At 53.0% G+C, this 26,803-nt stretch overlaps 2 protein-coding genes across 7 annotated transcripts in view; one reads left to right on the forward strand and one right to left on the reverse strand.

Moving 5' to 3' along the window:
- Positions 1–174: 174 nt before the first annotated feature.
- Positions 175–5,282, reverse strand: CDT1 (chromatin licensing and DNA replication factor 1). The gene is made up of 10 exons (XM_034426619.3): positions 4,894–5,282; positions 4,262–4,411; positions 3,728–3,942; positions 3,395–3,589; positions 2,962–3,107; positions 2,576–2,661; positions 2,282–2,470; positions 2,043–2,174; positions 1,391–1,592; positions 175–723 (listed from the first exon to the last, which is right to left on the reverse strand). The coding sequence occupies exons 1-10, from the start codon at positions 5,221–5,223 to the stop codon at positions 560–562; spliced, it is 1,809 nt and encodes a 602-aa protein (XP_034282510.2). The 5' UTR covers positions 5,224–5,282; the 3' UTR covers positions 175–559.
- Positions 5,283–5,330: 48 nt separating this feature from the next.
- PIEZO1 (piezo type mechanosensitive ion channel component 1 (Er blood group)) overlaps positions 5,331–26,803 on the forward strand; it is a 56,862-nt gene continuing 35,389 nt past the window's right edge. For 4 of the 6 annotated variants that reach the window (XM_087877056.1, XM_087877057.1, XM_060682450.2 and 1 more), the window contains exons 1-2: positions 6,230–6,629; positions 24,526–24,621. In XM_087877056.1, coding sequence (XP_087733182.1) covers positions 6,566–6,629; positions 24,526–24,621 — 160 coding nt within the window. In that variant the 5' untranslated portion in view covers positions 6,230–6,565. Of the gene's footprint in view, positions 5,870–6,229; positions 6,630–24,525; positions 24,622–26,803 lie in introns of those variants that run through there. The other 2 variants (XM_087877060.1, XM_087877059.1) reach the window with 2 other exon arrangements.

Below are 26,803 nucleotides of genomic sequence, written 5' to 3' on the forward strand. Positions count from 1 at the left end.
TCTCTGGTCTGCTCTTAGGGGTCAGGCATGGCAAGGGGGCCGAAAGCCTCAGTGGAAGTGCTGAAGGGGTGTCTGCGATTAGAAGCGTTTGTGCTCTGGACCCAGCCTTGGGCTCCTCTTTGCACTTGGGAAGGGGAGGGAGGGGGGGAAGGGGGAGAGATGTGCTTGTCCAGCTTCAAGTAAGTGGAGTTTAATGCCAAGTTTCGTATGCAAATCACATTTCAGGACAGAACAAAGCTTTCTTTAGAAGAAAAAAAACCCCATTCCTCCTTGCTCTTGACTCATGGACAGGATGTGGGATTCCATCCTCCCCCCTCCCTTCCTGGAAAAGCAGCCACACCTTTTCCAAACTGCCCAAGAGACAAAAATGTTTTGTGCCTTTAAAAAAGTGGTTTGTTGAATCACGTAATAATGCCCACCCTGTCATGGCTCTGCCAAAAAGCTTGTGCGTTTTCCATTGGAGAGAAAGTCCTCCCTCCTATTTCTATCCAGAACAAAGACAAGAAAGGCGTATGCTTCCCCCCGGAAGTCCATTCTCTGGGCGTCTTCCCCCCCCCAATCAGAGTTTCTCCTCTTCCCGCTTTCTCGCAGTTAGCCTCTCTGTTACGATATTGAGATCCATGGCTTTGTCCAGCTTCAGGTAATTCTCCTGGCGAATGGCAAGGATGCGCACCCAATCCGGCAGAAGCTCTGCGAAGAGGTGGAGGTGTTTTTCCATCTCTCCTGCAGGGGATAAAGGGGGACTTGGGTCACATAAGAAGCCTGCCACACTTGAGCGCCATCAATTGTGAAGAGGGTCCTCGATGGGCAGGGATCTTCCCAAACACCAGGGAAGCCATTGCTGGAGGGTGAGGGGGTCTAGGCCCCCTTCCCAGGGGAAGCACCAAAATCTCTGTTCAGCAGGACAGCCATTCTTCTGCAGATCAAATCTCCGGCCTGTGTTTCCAGCTGAATCTTTGGAAACCGACTGAAAACCATGTGGCGCTAAATCGAATGCAATGCTAATTTAGATAGACCAATCAGGCAAACATTAAATGGTTTAGAACAGGGATGTCCAACGCTGGCAAATTCTACGACTGGTGAATGGCATGGCTGGCAGGCTGGGAAAACCTGTGGATTTGTGGACTTAAAAGAGAGGGCTGGCTGACGGGGGAATTCTGGGAGCTGAAATGCGCAACTCTTTAAGACCCTGGAGAGGACTTGTTGCTCAGCAGGAGAACTCTCAGTCCAGGCTCTCCTGAACTGGTGTTCCTGTTGGGGTTGCGGAGTCATCTGGGGCCGCCAAAGGCGGTTGGGCTTTGTGGTTACTGAGTAACTAGGCCTAGTTGCCAAAGGGCAGAGGGCAGCCTCCTCCCTCCCCTCCCCTGAGCCATCCACCCGCCTGCCTTACCCATGGGCAGGAGCGCCTGGTAGCTGTCTATCATCCGCTGGCAGGCCACCTCCATGGAGAGGGCCTGCTTCTTTTCTGCCACGAAGACGTTGCGCAGGATACGGGCCATCTCCGGCAGGCGGCCCAGCATTGCCAGGCGCTGCTCCTGCTGAGGGTTCCGTGTCATCAGCGCCTGCAGCTTCTGAGCCTCCTTGGCCCTGACCTGGGGAGAAGAGGTGGGTAAGGGGGCCGTCTTTGGCACCACTGCTGTAATTCCAGCTGTGGGCATCTGGCACCAGGCAAGCCTGCTGGAGGGTGCCCAGCTTTGACTTTTTCCGACATCAGGGTGCCCCAACTTTGGCAAGAAGTCCCCTGTGGACTTCGACTCCCAGAATTCCCCAGCTAGCTGTGGTCCTGAAAGTCACCACGGTTGATGGAAAACCTGCCCTATAGAGTAGGGGTGGCCATGGCCAACAGCTTCTACTGGTGCCCTTGGGAGGGTGGGGGGAGGCTGAGAAAGGGCCCATCCTCCCACCCCAAGAGGAGGAGCAAGAGATACAGGCTTAGTTGAAGGTATTGAAGGCTGGACCTCAGGCAGGTCAAGATGCACTCAGGGAAACTGGCAGTGCCCTGCATTGGCAGCAGCCACAGCTCGTGGGGTGGGTAAACTCACCCTTTCTACTAAGGACTCCGAGACACCTTTCAGGCTGTTGGGGGTTCCGGGCAAAGCTGGGCGAGGAGGCTGTGGGGAGGAGGGGCTGCTGTCTGCCGTCCTTAGGACCAGGTTGGTTAACGCCTTTTCCATCTGTTTGGGGAGGCGAAAATGCAGGTGCTCTCTTTAAAAACCATTTGCAAAGGCTTGTGGTATGTAGAACAACCTGGGGCAAAATTGCCCCCCCTCCCAGGCTGTACCTTGGGTGTCAGCATGCCTTGTGCCTTGGCCAGCACCTCCTGCGCAGTGGTGACCCTGTCCACGTGGGGTGGCTGGGGCAGCTCAGCGGGCACGACATCGGGCACTTCGTCTACCCGGAAGCGAGGGTGCCAGCGGGTCAGCTCATCCTCCTCTATCGCCATCGGAGGGTCCAGAGAAGCCAGGAACGCCTAGGGGGAGGCCAAGCACAAGTCTCAAGACATGGGAAATGCCACCTTCCTGCCCTGCCAGCAAGGGAGGAAGTGGTGCCAGGCTGCCCCCCCAGAAGCGCTTGCCTTGTGGTGCTCCTTGACCCTGGCTGTCAAGTTCTTGCAGAAGATGCTCCGGCGTTCCATCAGCCGGGATGCGGTCAGCTTCTCCCCTGGGAGTAAGAAGAGGAATCAGCACGCAAGAGATGTTCAGCATCCCATCTTCGCCCCCAACCCAACCCCACACGCTTTAGGGAAGTGAGGAAGGTGGTGGCATCCAGACGGATATTAGCAGGTCCTCGTTTCCTGACAAGAGCTGGGCAGAAAAAGCTTTCTTACTGGAGGAAAAAGCCGCCTGCAGACAAACACCAAGGCTGAGCTCACACAATGCGCGTGGGCTAGTAAAGCATGGCCCCTTTCCTTGGTTCTCGGAGGCTGCTCTACGATGCAGGTAGCCTCCCGCCCAAACCCACCTGTTCCCAGCTCTGGTTCGATGGTCAGCTGGTAGCTGCCTCGCTTGCCCGGTCCACCAAAGGTAGGGATGTTTCTCTCTTGGCGCAGAACGTAAGAACCTGGGTACACCGTTTTTATCTGTCCCAAGTGCCGTTCTTCGAAGCGCCTACAGGACAGGAAGCAGATGAGTGGGCAGCATTAGCTTTCCGGAAGACCAGAACCAAGCCTGGAGCGAGCCCTGCGTGGATGGGAAGCGGTATCTTTGCCTAAGACCCACAGAAAGCTCCAGTCTTGCGTCTAAACTGGGGTCCAACCATCACCCGTTGGCTAGGGAACTCTGGGAGTTGAAGTCCAATAGTCTTAAAATGGCCGAGGTTGGACACTCCTGGTCTAAATCCATGCTTGCATGGGGGGCCAGAAGTCTCTGATCCAGCACCTGAAAAAAGAACTCACTTGCGCGTCATCTCCTGCACGCCTTGCTTGACCTTGGCAAAGGTGACCGCTTCCAAGCGGTTGAACATCATCGCCACGATGGTGTCCGTGCTGCGGAACATCTCAGCCAGCACCTTGTATTTATACGGCAGCAACAGACCAGGGGGCACATCTTCCGCAAGGCTGTGGAAGCGCTGGTAGGCCGGCACCTTCTCACTAGCCAGGAGGGGAACAAGGCTTCAAATGGCGGCCTTCTCAATCCGACCAACCTGCTCTCAGGTGAGCCAGTCGTGTCAGTGACCCAGCCCCCCCCCCCAAACTCTGCTTCAGGACGGGCAGAAGCTGTTCTCACACCTGGTCTCTGCAGGGGATTCCAGATCCTTCCTTTCCTCTTTTGGGGAGAGTTTCCTCTGGCGGATCTGGGATTCCAGCAACCGGGCCCGTTTCAATCGGTTCTTTAGGTCACCGCCAGATTCCAGGTTGGCAGCTCCGCCCTTGATCTTCTGCACCAGGCTCTGGATCTTGCCCAGGCGGCCCTTCAGCTCCAGGAGCTGCTTTTGGGGTGCATCCTGCGTAGAAGGTAGAGATCTCAGCAAGGCGGCTGCCCCCTCCTCCCTATTTGCTGGGCTGGGATTGAGCAATGAAGCAGTGCCCCCTTTGCAAAACCCCCGCCCCAGGGAAAAAGCAAGGTTGGAAGCTGCATTAGAGGTAAGGGGAAGAGCAAGGAAGGCTGGCCAGGACACGAAGATAGGGAGAGGCAGGGTGAGCAGGATTGGCACTGATATCTTAGGTCAGCTCAAGTCTGCAATGCAGAGGTGTCCAATTTTGGCAACTTTTAAGCCCTGTGGACTTCAACTCCCAGAATTCCCCATCCAGCCCTGCCCTCACCTTCTCCTCGGGACTGGCCAGGGCCACTGAGGTTCCCCCCAACTTCAGGCCAGGCGAGAGAATCTCGTTCACCAGCTCCTTTGCCTCCTTGTCCAGGGAGGAGGGGCTGGGAGGCCCCAGAGCTGCAGTGGACGTGGGGCAAGCAGAGACCTGAAACAGAAGCAGAGCCCCCGTCAACCCTCGGGGTTCACCCCCCCCACATGCCAGAGCCTCCTGGCGCGCAAGACAACCTGGCTGAGATGGGGCGAGAGAGCGAAGGGGCGGCAGATGCCCAGAAGCCGCTTTGTAGGGGAGACAGGCGGCAGAGAGATTTAATAAATAAATACAAATCACGCCAGTCTCGCAGAGGAGGCAGCCTGGGAACGTTGGGCAGATCGACAGGGTTCGCGGGGGGGTCGGGGGGGTCGGTTGGTACAACCGAGCATCAGCCCGGGTTCGCGGCCTTCCTTTCAAACAACTCCGGAGCAGCGGCAGAGCAACACGTGGAGGAGACCAAGCAGGCCCCCCAGCCCGGCCGGAGCGGGTCGCGGTTTCATCCGAGCGGGCTCAACTGGGCTGCGTCCAGGGCGCTCCTCCGGGGAGGAGTCCGGCTCAAGGGAGCCTGCAAGAGGAGCCCCGGGGGGGGCACTCACCGCCCTCTCCTCCTCCTCCTCCTCCTCCTCGGCCATCAGCAGCCTCTTCCTGGCGGCCCCCTTGGGCGGGCGGCGGTGCTGAGCGACGGGGCTTCGCTCCGCTTCCAGTTCGGGCTCCGAGCGGCGCCTCTTCCGACTGCGCGGCGCGGCCGGCGGGGGTCCGGAGCCGAGCGGGGTCCCGGGCGGAACCAGCTGCGGCTTGTGCTCGGGGCCGGCCCGGTCGCCGCCCGGCTCCCCCGCCGCCGCCGCTTTCCGCCGCTGGGCGCCCCGCGGCTGCCCCGGGCCGGCCTTGCTCTGCGCGAAGAAGCGGGTCAGGCGGAGCTGCGCCATCTCGGCCGCCGCCGCCGCCGCTGCTACAATGTGGCCACTTTCGCGGGCCGCCTGAGCCCCGCCCCCTCTTTTCCCGCGCTGCGCTCTTAAAGGCGCCGCGTCGCCGCCCCGCCCCCCCGCCAGAGGGACCCGCCAGATGCGGCCGCGGGGGGGCAGCCACGATCCCCCGCCGGCCTCAGGCCGCAGCCCCCGAGGAGGGCAGGTTCAGGCGGCGGTCGCAGCCCCCCCATTCGGGCTCGGGGCCCCGGTGGAGCCGCCCTGCTTTGCTTCCCGCAACCCGTTTGCCCCGTTCCAGGAGGGGCCGCTTCAGGCGGTCCTCAGCTCTGGAGCCCTCGGCCGCTTTCCTGCCCGTCCCGTCCAGAAGCGCCCCTGCCAAGCAGCTGCCGCTTCCCACAAGGGCCCCAATGCCGGCCTCGGACTTCGGGGCTCAGTTGGGAATGGGAGCCCGGGTCTCACCGGGAGGCCCTCCGAAAGCCTCTCAATGCGCGTCAGGGCTGGCGCCCCTCGCTAGTTTGAACCGGGGCTGGCGGGGGTTTCCGCTGCGCTGCCCGAAGCAACCCGGCAGGCTCCCGGCTGAGGCGGGGCGGCGCTTTGGGGCCTCCGGGGCGTCTGCGGCTGGGAGCGAGAAGGCCCGCCTGGATTCCAGGTAATGCCACCAGAGGGATCCCGGGGGGCGGGGGGGGCAGCGGGGACCGGAGCAGGGGGGCCAAGGGGGGGCGGGACGGGGGGGCGGCCCTTGTGAGCAGCCCAGGCGGGCAGCCGTCGGCGGAGGAGCCTCGGGGGCAACGTCGGGTGGGGGAGGGAAGCGGCGCCGGGTGGGGGAGGGGGGGCGCCGGGTGGGGGAGGGGGGGAGGGGGGGCTCTGGAGGGTCTCCCCGTCTGGATCCGACGTGTCGGGCCGGAGAGGGCGTCGCAGCGGGCGCTAGGTGGTGCTGCCGCCCGGGGAATCGCGCCGACGGAGGGGAGGGAGGAAGGGGAGGGGAGGGGGCGGCGGCGGCGGCGGCGGCGGGCGGGTCTGAAGTGGCACGTGCGCGGCCAGAGAGAGCCGGGACATCGGCGGCCGAGCGAGGCTGCGCTGCGCGGAAAGCAGGCAGAGGCTCGGTCCGGCTGTGCTGGCTGCGGGGCAGAGCCGAGACCGCCCCCCGCTCCTCCCCCGGGGACGGGCTGAGCACCCGCGGGCCGAGGGCGAGAGAAGGCGGCTGGGCTCGGGTGGGGCGCGAAGCCGACGGAGCCGCCGCCGCCGCCGCACTGCGCCCAGCCAGGCGCCTCTTCGGGACTCGGAGCCCCGAGCCGGGACGATGCCGACGGCCGCCCGCCGACCCTGCGACTGAAGCCGCGCCGCGATGGAGCTGCGGGTCCTGTGCGGCGTCCTCTACTGGCTGCTGCTGCCGCTCTCGCTGCTGGCCGGTAAGCGGGGCCGGGCCGAGCGGGGGGCATCGCCCGCCTCTTTCGCCGCTTTGGCAGCCGGTCCCGGGCGCGCCCCGTGGCACTCCGGCCGCGGGGCTGCTTCCTGCCTGAAGGAGCCGGAGGGGTGGAAGGCTGCTGCGGACGGTCTGGGTCGGGGAGGGCTGGACTAAGTGACCTTTAAGGCCCCTCCCGAGCCCGCAGAAGCCCATTAGCTGTCATGTAAGCGTTCGAGGCTGGCTGGTGGGCCGTGAACCCCGCACCACCCACCGGAGAGAAAGGGCTGCGAACTTCCGGCGACCCGAGGGGAGATGTGGCCGTGGCAGCAGCTGCCCGCAAGTTCTCCTTGGCCCTCCTCGCGGGGGGCGGGGGGGGCAGCTGCGCTTCTCCTGGGGAGGATTTGTGTGGCACGCAGGCCCCGTGCCCTGGCTGTGCCCGCAGAGGCGGCTGCGGAGGAGGAGGAAAGTTGTCATGCTGAGGCGCTTCCAGCTTCGGCTGCTGGAGCCCTTCCAACCTGTTAAACAACCCCCCGAGGAACGTTGCAGGCGCCCAGGTCGGAATCACCTGGTGTGAAGGGCTCAGTGATTAAGACCAGTCTGGCTCCTGGTTGCTGTGGTTGTACTGAAGCCTCAGCCAGCCAGCCAGTCTGCTGGAAGTGCCCAAAAAAAGTCAGAACAAAGGTTTTGGCCAGGCAGCCCAGCAGCTCCCTGGGTGAAAGTAATTGGCTGGGTAGGTAGGTGTGTTGTGTGAAGGTAGCAATTACATGTGCTCACGTAGTGGTGACACATCTTGGAAGCTGTACTAGAGTGACTTTCTTACTGAAGGAACGGAATTAGTGGGGACTCATGGAAAATGGATTTTGCAGGTCACTACCAACGTACGGCCCCGCAATTTAGGGATGCAGAGTCCAAAAGGCAAAGTCCCATTCTGGGGACTCTCAAGAATGAAACAGAATTGCTGGAATCACAAACCTCCCTTCAAATGCCTGCTGCGTTATGTGAAAGGTGAAGGGTCAGCACACAGATGATCAGTTCTGGTGACCAGAGGCTGGATGGAGGGAAATGTGTGAACAGTGACTCTTGTCACTGACAGGGAAGAAAAGGGCCGGCAGAGGGAGGGGTGATAGAAATGTGTGAGATTTTGCAGGGAGCAAGAGGTCTCCCCTCAAAGTCCAGTGGAAGAAGAAGGGGAAATTCCTGGGAGTTCAGGTGCCCCAAAATGCAGCCCCATCCTCTGGGCTTGAAGGAAACAGGCAGAGGGTCCTCCCAGCATCCAGCTTTGGCTCCTCACCATAGAGACGAGATGCGGGAAAGACCTGAATGAGGCTGTGTCAAAAGATGCTACCCTCTCCAGCGCTGGGAAGCAAAGACCGGCAGACATCAAAGTGTGAGGTAGCCTTGCCTTCCCAGAGCCGAAGGGGAAGAAGCCCAAAATCTGCAGAGAAGCAGAGGTAGGTCATCAGCCAAGAAGCTGGTGGCCCCTGTACTTAATGCTCAGAATTGGCTTTCTTTCTCTCTGGCGCTCTCAGCAATTCCAGGGAATTTCTAGAAGCCTGAACGATTATTGTTCTAGACTCCCCTTTCAGCCAGAAGCCAATTCCCCAGGGATGCGGAGGCCTTCTTCAGCGGCCCTGAATGCTTTCCTGTTGAGTTATAACCAGGGCAGCCTGTGCAACCAGTTTTTCATAGGCACTTCTGGTCTCCCTCACCGTGGCTGCACTGGAGTTAGTGGGGCGAAACGGCCCTGGGGAGACGGGGCCCCGGCTTGCATCATGGAGATGGCTGATGAGTTTATGTTGTTTGTGTGATGATCCCTTTTCCTTACGTCTGTCTTAAAACAGGCATATACAGGTACACCTACTCAGGAATGTGAACTTGAGTATCCCAAAAGCTTCTTTTGTTGAAATCTGTTGTGAAACAAGGTGAAGCAAGTTTCTTAATCTGCTTCTTACCTCATTTGAGGATTATTCTGATTGAGAAAAAATCTGTCCCATTAGAAGGCTTTATTACAGGCCTCTCCTCCCCCCCCCTTGTGTCTGCCTTAATGTTCCTGGCTTCTCCTCCCAGGTGGAAGGGCAATAAAGGTGTCCATCCAAAGAGATTCAGCCTTTTCTCTCTCTTTTCTCCCCGTTCCCAACACACACCCACACCCACACACACCAGTGTTTGAAAATCCCTGTGTAGCCAATCTGTTTTACACAAATATTTACCCAACACATACATCCCTGCCCATCCTTGGACTGTTGTGAAGGCGCAGTAGCCAGTTTATACAGCAGCAGGAAAAAAGGGGGGGCTGCGTCCATCCAGGTTGTTCAAGGGAGAGAAGCAGGAACATCTTTGAGGTTCTCCGATGGTGAACGGCTTCAGCGTGCGCTACTGATTTTCCTCAGACCTGGTGGCCATTCCGTTTACTCTGGCTGGCCAAGGCGTTTTTTTTTAATCCTGCCTGTTGGAAAATGGTTGCAAGCTTACACACTGGAAAAAGGAGGAGGCTGGCCAACACTTCCTTCTCCTCCCCCACCCCCAACCCCAAGTTCTTTGCAAATTGTGGTGCTTTGCTTCTCACCCAGAAACCCGTTTTCCGCAATAAGCACTTTTTAAAGTGCTCTTCAACCTGAAACCTGCTTGGCTTCTGTGAATTGTGTCCTTTGCAGAGATTTTGGAAGAGAAGGTTATCTTGCACTTGACCCAAGAAAATAGTGGTTTGCACACATGAATTTTATATCTGTGTTTTTGCAAGTGTGCAACTGTGCCCTTAAGGCAGGAATGATAACTTTTGAGCAAAATGACTCCCCAGTGAAACCAGATACTACCATACCAGAGGTTCAAATAGCCCGGGTTTGGCTGCTCAGAGTGGGAACGATGGACTCTGTAGTAGAAGCTTGTAAAAAAAGCTACCAGAAAGGGCTCCCGTTTAGAGAGGCCTTGTGGTGACAGATGGTATTGCATGCAAGCAGAGCAGTCTATATTCAAAATCCACTCCTTTTCTTACAGCCGGATGAGATGAAAGCATATTCTGCGGGTAATTAAAGGCTAGACTCATAACAAGGCTCATCCTTCTAAACCCCCTTTTGGGGGAAGCCCCCTTGGCAGCAGCCTTTGCATTCCAGAAAGATCAAGTCAACAAAGCAGCAGCTGTTTCAAGGAGGGACATAGCTGGCTGGGGGATTCTGGGAATTGAAGTCCACACACCTTCAAGTTATGAGGTTGAGGAATACCGTGGCAGAGAAAAGGGGCAGTTCTTTTGTGCCTTGTCAGTCTTTGTGTGTGTGTGTGTGTCGGGGATAGGAAGTCAGTGGTTAAGAGTGGCTTCTTTTTTGAGTTCATAGAAGTGGAGAGAGGGTCAAGCTGCCAAGACAGATTGAGTAGTGAATGCATGTGTGTGTCTGTGGGGGGGATGATGCAGAGGCATGTCAGCAGGCACCCAACCAGCACATGGATGCCCTCAGTGCCAGTCAGATGGACCAGATTCTTCCCCTTAGCTTGCCCACCACTTGTGTTTGGAGTTTAGAAAAAGTGCTGTTGAAGTTTCATTTGTGGTCGGAGCTGCGTGGCCTGGTGGAGAAACGAAACTTGTAGTATTTTAGGAGCCTCAGGCCAGCAGGGAGCCTTTCCTTGCAGCTTGCCTTGGCAATCCAAGGCTAATTCCTTGACTGGCAAAATAAAGTTTCTGTGGGTCTCTCTCTCTCTCTCGCTGCCTGCCCCACTGGTGACTCCCCAAGCCTGCAGGATTTGAAAAATTTCATAAGGACTATACCTGCAAATGTTGCTCTGTCCAGAAGCAGTTTTTTTAGGCCACCATTCCTGACAAGGACACACTGCGGAAACAGTAGACCTGTTTACCTCCATTACACAATCCGGTGGCTTTTCTGCAGCCTGGATGTGTTCGACTCTTTTCAACTATTTATAGTTTCAAGGTTTGGCCTCGGCTGCCTTGAATACCCTTTGGCCTGCAAGAGTGGTGGAGATTTGACATGTCTAAGAGAGTCAGTGTTGCCGTGTTTACTGCACTTAGTTTTTGCCACCTGGATGTGTGGCATCCCACAGCCTCTTTCGGGCTTTAGTACGCTAGTTTAGGTCAGGATCCTGTTGTCATTCCACATACGGCAGGCTACTCTGGAGTCCTTACATGAAGAGTTGTTCCATGCATGGTGTGTATCTGAACAAGCAAGCTGGGGAAGGCATCTCTGGCCAGGTTGTGGGGCTGCAGTTAAACCTCACGATGACTTTATATAAAAATTTCCATAAAATTCAAGATGGGCTACAATGTCTCAAAAAGGTGTAAGACAGTGTTTCTCAACTTGAAGATGGGTGGACTTCGACACTCAGAATTCCCTAACCATCCAGAATTCTGGGAGTTGAAGTCCACATATCTTCAAGTTGCCAAGCTTGAGGATTAGGGTTACACTGGGTAAGAGTTGGAACAAAAACTGGAAATGTCCTGCTATGAGGACTCTCCTTCCCCCAACTGAATGCCTGTTTGCTGTTTCTCTCTGTTCTTGCCTGTATCCCTTATTGGCTATTTTGTCCCATCCCTTTTAACCCTGAGCTGCACTGGCGGAGGGGGGGGGAGGGTTGCACTGGAGGGGGGGCTTCTTGTAGAGAGAAATAAAAGGAGACTGTTGGGATTTCAGCTGGCTTGGGAGTGCTTCTCCTTGTCTCTGCTTTCTGACCAGGAACTCCCTTGTTGTCCCAGAGGTATCCGCTGGTTATCCGCTCCATAAAATAGAGACAGCTCAGCTCCAAGGGACCCTGACTGCTTTTTCCCCTTTCTGGCTTTTGCTACAGCATTCAGTTCAAACTTTGTGGGTTGATCCCCTGCAATGTGTATTTTGTGTGTGTGTGTGTGTGTGTGTGTGTTGCGTTGGTAATAACAGAGAAATGTGTGACAGTGAGAGTGCTTGTGAAAAGTTTTTTCCCTTTGTTGTTGCTCCATCTGGCATCCCTCGTCTCTTTTCCAGGGAGTTTGGCTAGTTTGCCCTGCCCACAAGAGAGATTTCTGCCCGGAACAATTATGCTGAAGGAAAGAAAGAGTAATGCGAAGACCAGGGGAAGGGCCGCTTCCCGCCACTTTCCTTCTTGCTTCGCTGATGGAATTGTTTTGAAAGCCTTTCCCATGGCAGTAAGAAGGGAGACAGCTGGAGTTGGTTTCCCTCGCACACACTCAACCAGGAAGTTTGCTTCTCTTAACTGTTTGGGTCACGTGCACGTGATTAATCATAAATGCTGTACGCAATTACACAGGCACTGGCTCTTGACTTAAGTTGCCACATTGGGGGGGGGTTTCTAATTAGTCTGGCTTTTTAGCAGTTTGCTGATCGATGGTCCTGCAGTGTAAAGATCTGAGGGGTGTTTTTTTTTATCCTGCAGAAGAAAAGAATGTTCTCTGAAATGTAAGGACTAGATTTGGGAAAATGTGTTGGATGTTGTAGTCCAACATCTGCAGGATGAGGGGGTTGAGGAATGCTAACAAAGGGAGGCCATGGGGAAATTCTCATTGGGCTACTGAGTGGGTGTGGATGGGGTCACACCGTTAAGTGTGAACATGTGCAGTTGGGCAGATAAAGAGCCGTGGTGGCGCAGTGGTGAGAATGCAGTATTGCAGGCTAATTCGGTTCACCACCAGGAGTTCGATGGTGACCGGCTCAAGGTTGGCTCAACCTTCCATCCTTCCGAGGTGGTAAAATGGGGACCCCAATTGTTGGGGGCAATGTGCTGACTCTATAAACCACTTAGGGCTGTAAAGCTCTGTGAAGCGGTATATAAGTCTAAAGGCTATTGCTAAAGCAACAGTTTTTCTTCTCTTTTGTGGCATGGAAACATTCTGGAGACAGTTGCTGGAGCGGAGCAGAAGGTGGTTTGGGTGGCTTCTCTCCTCCCATGAGGCCCTGGCCTTTATTGGGGGGGGCATCTTGGCTGGGAAGGGTCATGGATCCGGCAGCAGGGGAAGAGGAGCCAGAGCCCTTCACTGGGGAAGGCAACCCCTTACTCTTTGGGGTGCTTTCTCCAACCTGCCCTCTTCAACCACGGAAGGGAAGGTCTGTAGGAAGTGGTCAAAAATCAAGAGATTAAAAATGGGTGGAGTCTTCCACGGCTTGGGCCCCTCTGATCTTTGGGGCCAGGATGGCTGGGGATTCCGGGAATTGTAGTTTCTTCCCATTGGGGCCCCCAGTGTTGCTTATGAAAGCAGGGCCTTGGCTCCAGAAAGGTGCTGAGGCTGAAGCCTGGATCAAATTAAATTTTGGCTCCTCCAACCGGCTGTCAAGGCCAGGAGATCAAAAAGAGGCTTCTTTGTTTCTCTCCTGGCGTCTGCTACTTTGTGTCTTCTTCAACTCGTCTGGATGGGAGTACACACACACACACACACACACACACACACACACACACACACAGAGAGAGAGAGAGAGAGAGAGAGAAAGACAGACAAACTGCCTTCAGAGACACCGATCTCACTTCCAAGATGCTTCTTGTGAACTCTGGTAGACACATGTCGATTCTTGGCTGTGGGGTGGAGGAGTTGGAGCAGTGGATTTCTGTTGGGAAGGCCTGGGTTCAAATATGCCCCCCCCCATTCTCTGAAGATGAGATTTTGAGGTAGTTTCCCCCTCACCCCAGCCTACCTGACAGGGCTGCCGCCATGAGGAAGGAGGGAGTGGGGAATCTGAACTGATGCCCTCTGACTCTTATGCCCCCATGGGAGCTGCGAGGGCTTGGCACACCGAGGATGCCTGCGGGCAGAGTCCTGGACACTTGGCAGGTTAAGCAAAATTCAGGACCCATTTTGCTGATTGGTGACCCAGCAACACCGGATACCTTTGTTGGATGGATCTCTCTCTCTGCCGTCTATCACTCAGGATCTTCTCCCCAGTGCCTCTCTGGTTGCATTGAGATAAAAAAAAGCATCATGGCACGTGGGAAAGGTTTAAGGTTTAAGGTTTTATTAAATTTCTATACCGCCCTTCTGAGGGACTCAGGGAGGTGTACAGCCATATTAAAACATATGAATTTATAAAATTTAAAACCAATTAAAATCAGATATATAAAATTTGGCCCTCAATTTAAAATTTAAAACAGGCAAGAGCCAGTGCCGAGGGACTGGCCAGGTAAGAGAGGGTGCAGCTGGCGAACAGGAGGGGCAAGAGGCCCAGGAGGGACCCCCGAGTTTCTCAGGCTGTTAAGGAGACAGAGAGCGACTTCCTCTTTCAGGTGTGTGAGAGTCTCTCAATATAACTTTACATTGGACCAGCTTACCTGGCTGTGAGTCTGATCTACACGGTGAGGTTGACAAGGAATAATATTTCTTTGGGGAGGCTGCAGCTTCTTTACACTGAATCACTTCCAACTGGCAAGAATTGCGCCTCGGTATTTGGATGGAAGACACAAAAACAGAACAGGTTGTCCTCAATTTGCAACCATTCATTTAATGACAGTTCAGAGTGAAAAAACTGGCGTGACCATTTTGCAAATGACCCTGGCAGCAGCATCCCCAGGGCCCCGTGGGCAAAGTTCAGACGCTTGGCAACTGGCAGGTGTTTATGACGGTGGCAGAGTCCCGGGGTTGTGCGAGCCCCCTTTTGCGACCATCTGACAAGCAAAGTCAAGGGGGAAGCCAGATTCACTTAACAACCATGTTACTAACTTAACCATTGTGGTGATTCACTTAACAACGGTGGTAAGAAAGGTCATAAAATGGGACAGAACTTATTTAAAAGCTGCCTTGCTTAGTAACAGAAATTTGGAGCTCAATTGTGGTCGTAAGTCAAAGACTACCCTAATGCAGGGGTCCCCAACCCACCCCCAGGCTGTGGCTGGGAAGTGGGCCATGCCCGTGAAACCAACCCCTCTCGTCCCACCCCCACCACTGCCGCTATACATCCTCACATCCCCTCCCTCCCCTCTGCCGCTCCCCCCACAGGGCCAGCCCCACCTCCTGCCCACAGCTTTCCACAAATGGGTTGCCATCCTCTTCGCGCCACTTTCTTCCTTCGTGGCAGAGAAAGCTGGCGGGTTACCCTCCTCTCGGGCTGCTCTGGGGGGTGGGGAGGCTTGGCTCTTTGTCTGACGAGCAGGAGGGGAAGAGAGAAGCTGGGGGGGGAGTTTCTTCTCTGTTCAGCAGCAGCCTGGGTGGCTGGAAGGGGAGGGCAGGACCAGGGCGCTCAGAAGGGGAGGGGGCTCCCTGCCCTGCCCAGTGACTCAAGCGGAGGCGGCAACCACCACGCGGCTTCCTGACTCAGTTCCCCGGAGAGCAGCGGTGGCTGCTTTCATTAGGGAAGTCTGAATCAGCCCGCCTTGCCCGGGGGCCCCGTTGTGCTTGGATAAAGTGCAGGGCTGGCGTCCACATCTGAGCCAGCAGGAGCCCCCTAAAAGGCTGCCCAATTGGGCAGCGGCAGAGCTGGAGACTTTCTGGCCTTGGCTCTGGGGAGGGGAGGGGAGGGTGTCCTATGGGGCATTTCAGCAATGCAGGTTTTGGGGAGTGGGAGGCTGCCAGCCTTATGGCTAGAAGCTACCAAGTTACTTAGGAAAGGGCCAGGGCCCCCTCTGCTCCCCCTGGGCTTCCTCATTCAGCTGCTAGGACAGATACAGGTAGTCCTTGACTTATGACCACAATGGAACCCAAAATTTACATGACCTCCATAAATATGAGTCAGTTGCCAAGTGTCTGAATTTTGATCATGTGACCCTGGGGATGCTGCAACAGTTGTAAGTGTGTTGAAATGTCTTTGAATATTAGTAATTAATATTTACTAATAAATAGTAAAATTAGTGTTAGTTGTAAGTCTGAAAAGGGGTCATAAGTCCCATTTTTTTTAATGCTGTTGTAACTTTGGTCACTAAATGAATGGTTGTAAGTTGAGGACAACCTGTAGGCGGGGAGTAAAGTTCACTAAAGTTCTCTCCGTAAATTAGACCCACCATTGAAGGGCTGCTAACTTTAGATTTTCCTGGTGTTCTGGCAGAATCTGCAACTTGGCCTTCCTTCCTCCCTTGGAATGCCTGCTCGTGGGTTCCACCCTTCCCCATGGTTTATTTTAATTATTTCCTTATTTAAAAGATCTATAGGGCCGCCCATCTTAAGCAATTCTGGACGGTTCACAACAACGAAACCGGTGGCTATAAAACAATCATAACAACAATAAAGCCGTAAAATGAAAATCCTGTGCCTTAACTGTCCCCATAGGAGGCCCCACAGCAAGATCAGGTGCCCTCCTTTCCTAGTATCTAGCCCAGTATTTCTCAACCTCAGTCCCTTTTAAGTTGTTTGGACTTCAGTTCCCAGAATTCCCTGCCAGTATAGCTGGGGAAGCATAGCTGGCTGGGGAATTCTGGGAGTTGAAGTCCACACAGTTTAAAAGGGTTGAGATTGAGAAACACTGATCTGTGCAATCCTATCCAGCACCGGGGGTAAAAACCAAGCCTTAATGGCCTTCTGAAAAGCTAAATGGGGGGGGCTGCCAAATCTCATGGGGGGAGATTTTTCACCAAAAAAGCACATTTCCAAGGTTCCCCTAGAAGACAGGATTTCAGGGAAGCCATGCATTCAAAAGATCTGCTCCGCCTGATCCACCAGGGAAGGAAAGAGAGATTTGCCAGTGTCCGGAGCATCTCGGTCGCTGGCTGTGTTCCTGCAGCCGGCCACTTCAGGGCCCGGGGATTTCTCTGCTCTTTGTCATTCCCAGGCCTTTGTCCTTACCGGAGATCACTGCTAGATGCCTGCATTTCAGAATTGAATTAGTTTCCATAAAAACAGGATGGGGTGGGTAGGATGGTCCCTCCGCTCATTTGTATTTTTTTCCATTAAGCCGGAAGCCAGACCCAGGCCTGCCTCTCTCTGTGTTCGTTCTCTTCCTTTTGCTTTTTCCTCAGAATAAGGCCAGTTTGGTGTGAGTAGACCTCTGCCTTCCCTTCCCTGGGGGAGCCGAGAACTCAGGTCTGCCTTTCCATAAGCACCAAATCGGTGTTTCTCTAGCTGCTAAAGGGAAATTGGCTCCTGGGCTTAGATTTCTCTGAAGCCAAACCCTTCAGCTTCAAGGCGGGAGCGGAATTCTTCCACCACCACCCCCAAAAAATAGGGCAAGTTGCACCCACCTCTCCCCCCAAATGCCAAACCAGTTAAGGCTTCCCCTTAAGAATGAGACGGCTCTTTCTCTCTATGATCCCATGACTGCATGAGTGAGTAATCTACTCTTTGGCCTCTGCTTCTAATCTGCAGTCCAACCTTCAGAGATTCGGTCTGTGGGTCTAGTAAAAGCAGGGATGCCCAACCTTGGCAACTTTAAGACTTGTGGACCTCAATTCCCAGAGTTCCCCAGGCATCGTTTTTCACCTTAATAAGTTTCTCAACTGGTACCCAGTTGCCCCAGACAAGGAAATCCAGATTATTTTGATGTTTGGGCTCGAGAGCCTGGAAACGGAGATGATGAGCAAAAGGGAATGCCTTGGAAAGTGGGCCTGAGGCTTGTTTTGGTGGCTCCTTTTGCATCCCTTTTTCTCTGACAAGAAAAATGCCTTGGAAACATTGGAACATGCCTCACTTGGAAGCACAAAATGCATTTAAAAAGCTTAAAATGTATCTTTCCAAGGAATCATGCTGACTTTGTAGTACTTTGTAGTAATAAATAATGTTTGCTGTTGCAAGCTTGCTTGTCGTTTCAAGTGAATTGTCCAGGAAATTTGGCAAGTGTTGCTCTCAGACGTAACCATAAGCAATCATTTCCCCTCCTCCTCCTCCTCCTCCTTTCCTCCTCCTCCTCCTCCTCTTCTTCTTCCTCCTTTACTTCTCCTCCTCCTCCCCCTCCTCCTCTCAGCAGGCCAGCTTCTGTTACCTCTGCCGCGCTGTGGTGCCCAACAGAATAAGGTGGCTTGGCCTGCAACCCCACGGCCTGACCTGTGCAAGCTGGCTGCCCTCCCTCACAACCAAGAGTGCCCCTTTCTCCTCCTTGCAAGAAGAACCTTCTTCAGACAGCTTCGCTTTCCCATGCGACGTATCCTCTCGGATGACAGTTCCGAGCGAGTGCGGGGCGAGTGCATCAGAACTGCTGGGCCAGCCCAGTGATGTGGTTGGCAGGACCGCCAAGCCAAGCCAAGCCAGCCCTCAGGCTCGGAAGGCGCCTTCTCTTGCCTGAAAAAAAGGAAAGAAGGAAAAGGCGCATCTGTCTGAAACATGTTCTGAGAAAGCACTTTGGTGAGCTCAGCAATGGCAAGAATTAGGTCAGGGAAAATAAAAGCAGGTCAGTGGCTGGAGTGAAAGTCAGCTCAGAAAAACTAGCGGGGAACCGTCCTGGGTTTCCCTGTGGTTTGGGGGCCTTTGCCAGCTCCAAATCTTTTTAACCCTCAAACGATTTGAGAAATTCCCAACCGTTCTTTCAAGATCTCTGAAGCATGCTTGGATTATACATTTTAGACAGTTTCCTCTGAAGGTAAACCTCTTCCTGGGGGCTTTTGATTAATCATCTTCTTTGTCATTGAATTAGATGACAAAAAAGTTAATATTTAAGTTAATATTCTCAACCTTGGCAACTCAAAGATGGGGTGGACTTCAACTCCCAGAATTCCCCAGCCAGCATGGAATTCTGGTAGTTGAAGTTCACCCATCTGCAAGTTGCTGAGGTTGAGAACCAGGAATAAGTTCTCTGGGAAGGATAGTCCCAATGGAAGTTTTAGTCATTTAGTTTTTTTAGTTTTGTTTTTTTCTGGCCTTACCTTGCTAACTGACTCTGTCCACCTCTGACGTGGGACAAAGGAAAAGCCCCCTCCCCACACGTGTTGCCACTGGCTGGGTCAGGGGAGAGGCCAGAGGCAGCTGAAGAATGTGGAAAAACCGCCTTTTGGAATGAGGGAAGGGCAAATGGGCTTGGCCTTTGCAGGTGCCCCCCACAAGGGAAGATAAACAAGGGGGGGCAATGTGGCAGTGAGCCAATTGAGGTTTCCAGAAGGCTGGAGGAAGGGCATTGCACTTCTGGAATTTGGTTTGAGAATGGTCTGCAGAAGTGTCCCCCCCCCCAAAAAAACACAGGAAAAGCTGCTTTGCGGGGGGGGGGGCTATCCTCTTTGCACCTTAGGCTGGGCTGGCCTGCAGGCTTTGAGCTGCTGGACAAGGGCTACTCATGGGGCATGTTTTAGAGCCCCACCATTTGGGGGCTCTCCTCTTCCTTTGGGTCTGTGTGTGGGGAAAGAGAGAGGAACTTCAGTCCAATTCTCTGGCGTTCCAGCTTCTGCCTCTGCCGGGACATGCAGCGTTTTCCAAAAAGGGGCTAATATGTTGTGAATGAAATTGGAGGCAATGAAAACTCATCCTAAGTGATGACAACTGGAAAAACAAATATTTTCTTTGAGTAACTTGCTTGGTTATCTCCGGTGACTCAAAATTGCCTCCAGGTGACCAGGACCAACCCTTGTGATGAATAGAAGGGCAGGACTCCTACTCTTCTTTTCTCGATTTTGACTCCTTATTCCAATGTTGGATAGGTGGCTGTTTGCTCACCCATGTCTTTGTGTGTCCTGCGTCTCTAAGCAGGAGCCCTGGACATCTGAGGGGGATTTGCCTGCAGGACCCCTCCCCATATGGCCACTGTTGCCATTAGTGCAGGTGGTCTTTCTGGAGGCAGGGGAGCCTGGACTGTGTCTGCATGGCCTTCTTGACTGAAAAGATGGAGCTGCCCTGGCCAAGAAAAATTCCAGCTGGGATTTTTTTTTCCTGCTGCTGCTGTTGTTTCTCAGCCCTCCTGCGGCTCCTTCTCCGGGCTGCATTCTGATTCTACTTCCTCTTCCTCCTCCTCCTCCCCCAAAACAGGGCAGATTGTTTTCACTCCCAAAATTAAACTGCAATTTTTGCCTAAAAATAAAACAATGAGAAGAGCGGGTCTTGTGATTGCAGCTGAGAACCTGCTGCCAAGCTTGTGCAAGAATGACCCGGAGGCCCTGCAGTGCAGTTCCCACTTCTCCTTCCCCGGAGGTTGGGGGCCTGCCGAGTGTGCTGGAGTTCAGAGTGGGAAGTGCTGCGCGTTGCCCCTTCCCTTCTCTGCACCACTGCAGGGACAGATCCTGCCAGTGAAAGGGAAAGGAGGGTTGGGTGTGTCAGGCTTTGTTGGGTTCACAGCACCCCTTTTAGATCCCGAACCCGGGAAAGAGACCCAATGGTTGCTAGGTAAACACAGGAACTTCTAGATTGCTGAAGAACTCCAAGGGTGAAGTTTCTGAATTTCAGTGTGCAGCTTCCTTTAAAATAAAACACTTTTCTGAGGATAATGTGGCCATTAGTTCTGGGGCAGATTCTGGGTGGCCAGTGGTCAGCCCTGCAATGCAGAGAGCAGGAACCCCCATTTCCTGGCCTGTGGGGGAAGAGGCTGGCAGTGCAGGGGCCGAGCCCTCCCCAGGCCAAATGGGGCCGCTGGGCTGGGCTGGGAGCAGCTTCTTAGCAGTTTATTCCAAGAAGGCTGTGAAAGCTTCCCTCACCCAGAACCTGGTGTGGCTCACTCCTGTTTTATTTTCTATCTGGCTTCTATCGGCCTGCACATAATTACCTTCTTGGATGGGGCACCGTGGCTTGAGAGATGTGATAAATGGTGCTGGCGTTTCTGCAGCCGCCTGCATGGCTGATTGGGCTGTTCAGATGCGCTTCCTGGAGCCGCATCCGAACGGAGAACGAGTGGGAAAGACCAGCAGGGAGGCGGCTTGGCCGTGGCTGGTGCAGCGATTAGAGCTGAGGCTACTGCTGAGATGGACCCGGCCTGCCAGGCAGCTAACATTGGGGGTGGGGGGAGCAATTAGAGCTTGCAGGGGTGAAGAAATGCAAGGCAGCTGCCAGTTCTACCTGTCACCCTTCTCAGCCTGCTGCTCAATCATTTCCTTGTTGCATTTTCACCCGTGAAGCAGCATTTTGCTTGCTCTGCAGCCGGGGAAGAATTGATGACTTCTCCCAAATCCCCAAGAGCTGCTCAGCCACCTTCCCCAAACAACCTTCCTGTTTCTTCCCCCTAATCGAAAAGATCCTGCAATTACTTTTGCAGAGAAATACTTAAAAAGTACAACTCCTGAGAGCAGCATCTTCCTTCCTGCACTCAGGCTGCTGGCCTAAAATGCTTACCGGGGGGCTAACTAACCGTGGTTTATGTGGCCTGGACTGTGTGGCACAGGTGCACGGGGTTTGCCCTGCAAGGTAGAGTAAAATGTAGTTGGCTACTTTGTGGTGCCGTGTTGGTATGAACAGAGCAGTTGTTGATCCTAAAAGCCAGGACAAAGCGCCTAACTTTTATGGTGAGCCATAGCAAACAGTGTTTCTCTCATCACCTAGACTACCGTTATATAGCTCACCTTTAAAGTGTGCATGCAATTAAACCAGAGTTTCTCAAACTTGGCAATTTAACATGTGTGGACTTGGACTCCCAGAATTCCCCAGCCAGCAAACATTGAGTTAAACCAGGGTTATGATACTGGCCTTTGCTTTGGAGGTGGAAAGAGGGGGAAAAAAAACCTGGGCCTTGTAGTGACCACCGATAAGTTAGACTACAATATCAAGAGAGTTTTCCTATCTGATGATAAAAAGAATGAGAGCCCATATTTGGGAAACGGGATTTTATCAAAGGTGGGTTGGGGATATTTTCATTCACCAAACATTCAGGGAAGGGCTTGTTTTAAAGCAGAATGATTAAGAAGGAAGGCATTTCCAGCTGTTTGTTCCTCTCCCCCACCTTATCTCTTAATTTGGGTAAGTCCTGGAGGTTTTAGGGAGGCCAGGAGACTGGCAGGATTGGGCTGGAAGCCGATTGTGTAAGACTCCCTGTTGGAAGTTTGCAAAAGTTCTTCCTCACCCTCCAGACACAGACTTTTGAAACTCAGCTCAGTGCCTCCAACCTCCCTTCTCGGCTTGCCTTTTGGTTGTGCAAACCTGGATATTCTGCTTGTTTTCCCCCTAGAAAAAACACCCTCCTTTCTTGACAAGGGAGCAGAGCCAGCAATGGAATGGAATGGAATGGAATAGCATAGCATAGCATAGCAAAGAAAAGAAAAGAAGAGAAGAGAAGAGAAGAGAAGAGAAGAGAAGAGAAGAGAAAAGAAGAAAAGAAAAGAAAAGAAAAGAATAGAAAAGAAAAGAATAGAATAGAATAGAATAGAATAGAATAGAATAGAATAGAATAGAATAGAATAGAATAGAATAGAATAGAATAGAATAGAATTTTTATTGGCCAAGTGTGATTGGACACACAAGGAATTTGTCTTGGTGCATACGCTCTTGGAGTTCATAAAAGAAAAGATACATTCGTCAATGATAGTCATAGTGTACAAATAAGCAATCAAATCATATTAGTAAACAGTCCATATAAATCGTAAGGATACCAGCAACAAGGTTGCAATCATACAATCGTAAGTGGGGGGAGATGGATGATAGGAACGATGGGAAGATTAATAGTCCTGCAGACTTAGTAAATAGTTTGACAGTGTTGAGGGAATTATTTGTTTAGCAGAGTGATGGCGTTCGGGAAAAAACTGTTCTTGTGTCTAGTTGTTCTGGTGTGCAGTGCTCTATGGCGTTGTTTTGAGGGTAGGAGTTGAAACAGTTTATGTCCAGGATGTGAGGGGTCTGTAGATATTTTCACATATTTTCTCTCTTTTTGACTCGTGCAGTATACAGGTCCTCAATGGAAGGCAGGTTGGTAGTAATTGCTTTTTCTGCAGTTTCCTGTTTTGATGCCTGGGTCCTGTGCAATCTTTACGGGGGGCGTGGGGGGGGGATTCTGCAGTGGTCTCCTCCACCAAAGCAGGAAAGTCAGCCTCAGATGACAAGTGGTGGGACCCGGCCAAGGTCTCCTTTAAAGGGGTTGCTGTAAGAGAAGTTGGGTCAGGTCTCACCACTTGACCATGGCAGGGGGTCTCTTGGAACCAAGAACTGGGGGAAGAGGGCTCTGTTAGATTGGGTCTGGGGGAGGTGGAGTTGAGCATCATAGGTCCCCTGCTAAGAGAACCAGATCCCAGCCTCTTGACCAGCAGGAGACGATGCCAACAGAGCAGGACGTGCGTTCTCCCCATTACGGGCAGGTTGATTTCATCTGCCCCGCTTTGAAAAGCGATCCTGCCTTTGGCTTCTCTCCGCTTTCACCTCTGCTGTGGATTTCTAAATTAAGGTTATAGTTGAGGGCCAGAAATTCAGAGCCGCGTAGCCAGTGCAATATGAATCTCCACAGATTAATATCCCCGGGCTTGAGTTCCAAGCCACAACTGAGCTGCGTTGCTGTTTTTGTGCCCCTTGCATTGATTCTCTTGCCACAGAGATTGAGAGGAGGACGTCATTCCTCCTCCCCTCAATAGATTATTACGGGGAGGGCCTGTTACCAGAGGAAAAATGGATGAGGAGGGAAGCGGAGAGCAAAGCAATTCGGGGACCTTTTCCTGAAGTTGCAAAAGCTGTACTATGTTTTGCAAATGCCTGGAACCACTATCTCCGGATCCAAGAACAAACTGCTTTAGTATCTTATTTGTGGGCATCCAGACCTAACACCCCACAGCTTCTGCTGCTGGGGATTATGGAAACCGGAGTCCAAATGATCTGGAGGACACCGTGTTCAGTAAGACCTGCTCTGTTGCTTCCAGTCCAGGACCCCTTCTTTTAACCCTTAAAGCAGGGGTGCCCAACCATGGCAGCTTTAAGACCTCTGGACTTCAACATGCTGGCTGGAGAATTCTGGGAGTCCGCAGGTCTTAAAGTTGCCATAGTTGGGCACCCCAGCCTTAGAAGAGGGCACTTCTCCAGTCTCCTCCAGATTCTCTGGATAGCTGAGCTGCAGCTGTTTTGTGCAACTGAGGGAAAATGACAGCTTGGTTGGCTGGCCTGGCACCACTTCTCCCCCCGCCCCCCCCCCCCAACCTTCAGGGTTTCTGCCTGTGGGGAGGGATGGAAAAACATAAGCAGAAGAACCTGGAAAGCCCCAAGGAAGAAATGGTTCTGCTCTAAGGTTCCTTCTCTAATCTTCCCCTTTTTTGTTCCTTGGGGTTCAAGCCAGGGCTTGATTCAGCTGCTGTGGTTCTTTTGTTCGCCAGATGTGGGATGATGGGTTGGCCACTGGTATGTGGAGAAGACATCAGGGGAAGGTGATCCACAGCTCCAACTTTCAAAGAATGGACCACAAGAAAGGCCCAAAGCAGAGTTTTCCAAACTTGGCAATTTTAAGATGGGTGGCATTTAACTCCCAGAATTCCCCTGGCAGCCTGCGGTAGCTGTGGAATATTGACTTTCTTGAGCTTAGTGTCCCCTTCTCATCTCCTCCAACCTTTAGACTCTTCCCCCCCTCCCCCCCCAATAATCTGTGGCTGCAACCAAAGTGGAAGTATGAATGCAACATCTCTCTTGTTGCACTCACCTCGACTTACGACTGTAATTGAGCCCGGAATTATGGTCACAAGTCATAGCAGTCATTAAGCAGGTCAACATGTGGCCCTGTCCGATTTTATGAACTTTTTTTGCAGTGGTTGTTAAGTGAACCTTTTCCTCCCAAATAGATGTTTTTTGTAGATGCCTAAAACCAACAAAAAATGCCAACAATCACAATTTTGCAACCATGGGATGCTCCAAATAGTTATAAATGTGAGCCAGTTGCCAAGTATCCAAAATGTGATTATGTGACCACAGGGGGCAGCTGTTGGAACGTGTGAAAATAATCTGTCATAATTCAAACAGTCACTAAATGAGTTGCTCACCAAGATAAGTAGCTGGGCCTCACAGCTTGCCTTGAGGAGCTTCCATATTTCAGCCAGGAATCCAGTTTGCTTGTTCTGCCTGCAAAGACCGCCTGGTCCTGTCAGTTTATTTCCAAGAGCCCCTTAAAGGAGGGAAGCCCAGATCCCCGAGAAATCCCGGGCGATCCTTCTGATCTGTGTGCTGATTGCATTTCCCTCTTTTGCCTCCGCAGCCTGCCTCTTCCGGTTCAATGGCCTCTCGCTGGTCTACCTTCTCTACCTTCTGCTCCTGCCGTGGTTCCTGGGCCCCACGGAAGACACCATCAGAGGTAAGAAAACCGCATTCTCCCAGCTTCCTTCTTCGGGGCACAAACCAGGATGCTGTATCTACCCCCCACCCCCCCACCTTTGGGCCTTCGGAGCACATCAGCTTTCTTGCCCATCACTGGAATAATTCTGCAAACGAAGCGTATTTTCTTCCCTCTTTTCCCGCTCCTCATGTTTTTGCCTGTTGCATTCTGGCTCTTTGGAAACAATGGGGATTTAATAAAGAAATGATTTTCTTTGCTATGGATACAGTGAGCACTCACGGTTGTGCTTATAGTCTGCTCTGTCTCGAAGGGCTAACAAGCCACCCAGCCAAGGAGGAATGTGCACCCCGGAAGGAGCTTCACCCCAGCTGCACACATCTGTTTCCCTGCAGGCATCCTGGAGAAAGCCTAGGCAAGCCACTGGGAAGGAGGAGGAAGCTGCTGGACTCCCACATCTGCTCTCCCTTAGCCAGTTGCCCATCAGAGCAGAGAACAAGCCCTCCCTCCCTCCCTCCCTCCCTCCCTCCCTCCCAGGGGCCTTTGCCCTGGTTTCATCTCCCCGACTGCCTGGGCAGAGTCGGTTTCCTTCCGGTTGCCCATCCCAGGGGTCTGCAGGTGACATCCCCTCGGCCGGGCACTGTGGCCACTCCCTGGCCGGGCTCTGGCAAAGGGCCACACCGTCTCCGGTTTCCACAGGAAGTTGGAATGAGCTCTTCCTGCTTGGAAGGCCGGAATCCTTTTGGCTCTGCCTGGTCCAGGCAGGCTTGTATTATGGGCTTGAACAGTTTTCTCACTGTGGCCGTACCTGCTTCAGGAGAGCTCTTTGACCAATGCCAAGCAAGGAGAAGGTCCTTTGCTCGACTCCCTTCATTGTCATTCTCCCTCTCTGCTCATCGTTAGGTGGATGTTTGCCTTTTCTTCAGGAGCCCCAAGTGGCTTTCTTTATTTCAGCCTCACAACCATTGCCCTGTGAGGGAGGGGTCTTCTTTCTATCATGTTTTCTCTCTTCTGGATTGGCTCATTTTTAGCTCCCTGCAAAAGGGAAGAAGAAAGAGGGGGGGGAATATTTGCAGAGCAAAGACCGAACTGGTTTGTGGAGCCCCCAAAAGTCTCCGGGATGGTCCAGGCTGCAGAGCGAGAGCTGGGGGCAAAACTCAGCCACCCCCACCCTCGGCTGGAGAACAACCTTTCCCTCCCTCTTCACCCCAAGGGTCCACTTTGCCAAAATGATCTGCTTCCTGCACAACTTGAGGGTTTCTGAAGATCATCATCGCTGCCTAAATGCTCCGGACATAAATAGAATTACAGACAGAGCTTGGCACCCATTCAGGCAGCATTTCTGCATTATAGCAGTGTTTTTCCCCCCTCAGGAGATAGAAACCCAGACTCTTCCTCCTTGTTCCTTTTCTTCACCGAACTTTCTGCTCTTTTGTGGGTGTCAGCTCTGCCGGCTTTGGTGCCTCAACTTGAAACTTTGAGAGTTTTCTTGCTCGGCAGGTGGGCCGGCACCTGGCTTTTCAGAAGCCCCTTTCAGAAGACCAAGAGAGCAGGCGTGCATTCCCACGGGTTGGCAAATCCTGGCCCTGCAGGCCGTTGTATCACCGGGAGGTCTTGGTTGCAAAGGCGAGTGGGGAGCCCTCCCAGGGTGCAGCCAGCTTCTTCCAGCTCTTGTTTAATCAACCGTCCTGCGGAAAGGAAAAACAGGCCTCTTGCACAAATATTTGTCTTCCACGGGGCTGGCAGGCAAGATTGATGGAGATCTGCTGGAGGAGGGTTGGGGCAAACAGTCCCAGCAGTTTCCATCCAAGGGAAAGGTTGCTGCAAACTCTTCCGTAGATTGTCAGGCTTTTAGTTCGGCTGAGTTGTTGGTTCCCTTCCAGCTGATTCTGCTGTCACACAATGTCCAAAAGCCCCCTCCCCCCACCCTCCCTTGTGTAACTTTATGGCTTTACGGCCAACCATGTGATATATTCAAAACTGGCATCTCTGCACTTAAAAGACATTTTAGGGCCACTTAAAATCCGTCTGAGATAATCCGAGTTCTGGGACCTGAAGCATTTGGCCGTCAAGGAGATTAGCTCATGTTGTTTCTTCTGGTCCGGTTTCAGCTATTCAGGGCAGTATTGTTTTTTTGCCCACACTTTTAAAGCTTTTTCCCATCTTAGCTTCTTAAAAACAGCATGTAAAATAATCTCTGCAC

This window comes from Pantherophis guttatus, chromosome 11, assembly GCF_059756535.1.
Source record: "Pantherophis guttatus breed Tessera chromosome 11, ASM5975653v1, whole genome shotgun sequence".
In the NCBI taxonomy this organism is placed as follows: domain Eukaryota; kingdom Metazoa; phylum Chordata; class Lepidosauria; order Squamata; family Colubridae; genus Pantherophis; species Pantherophis guttatus.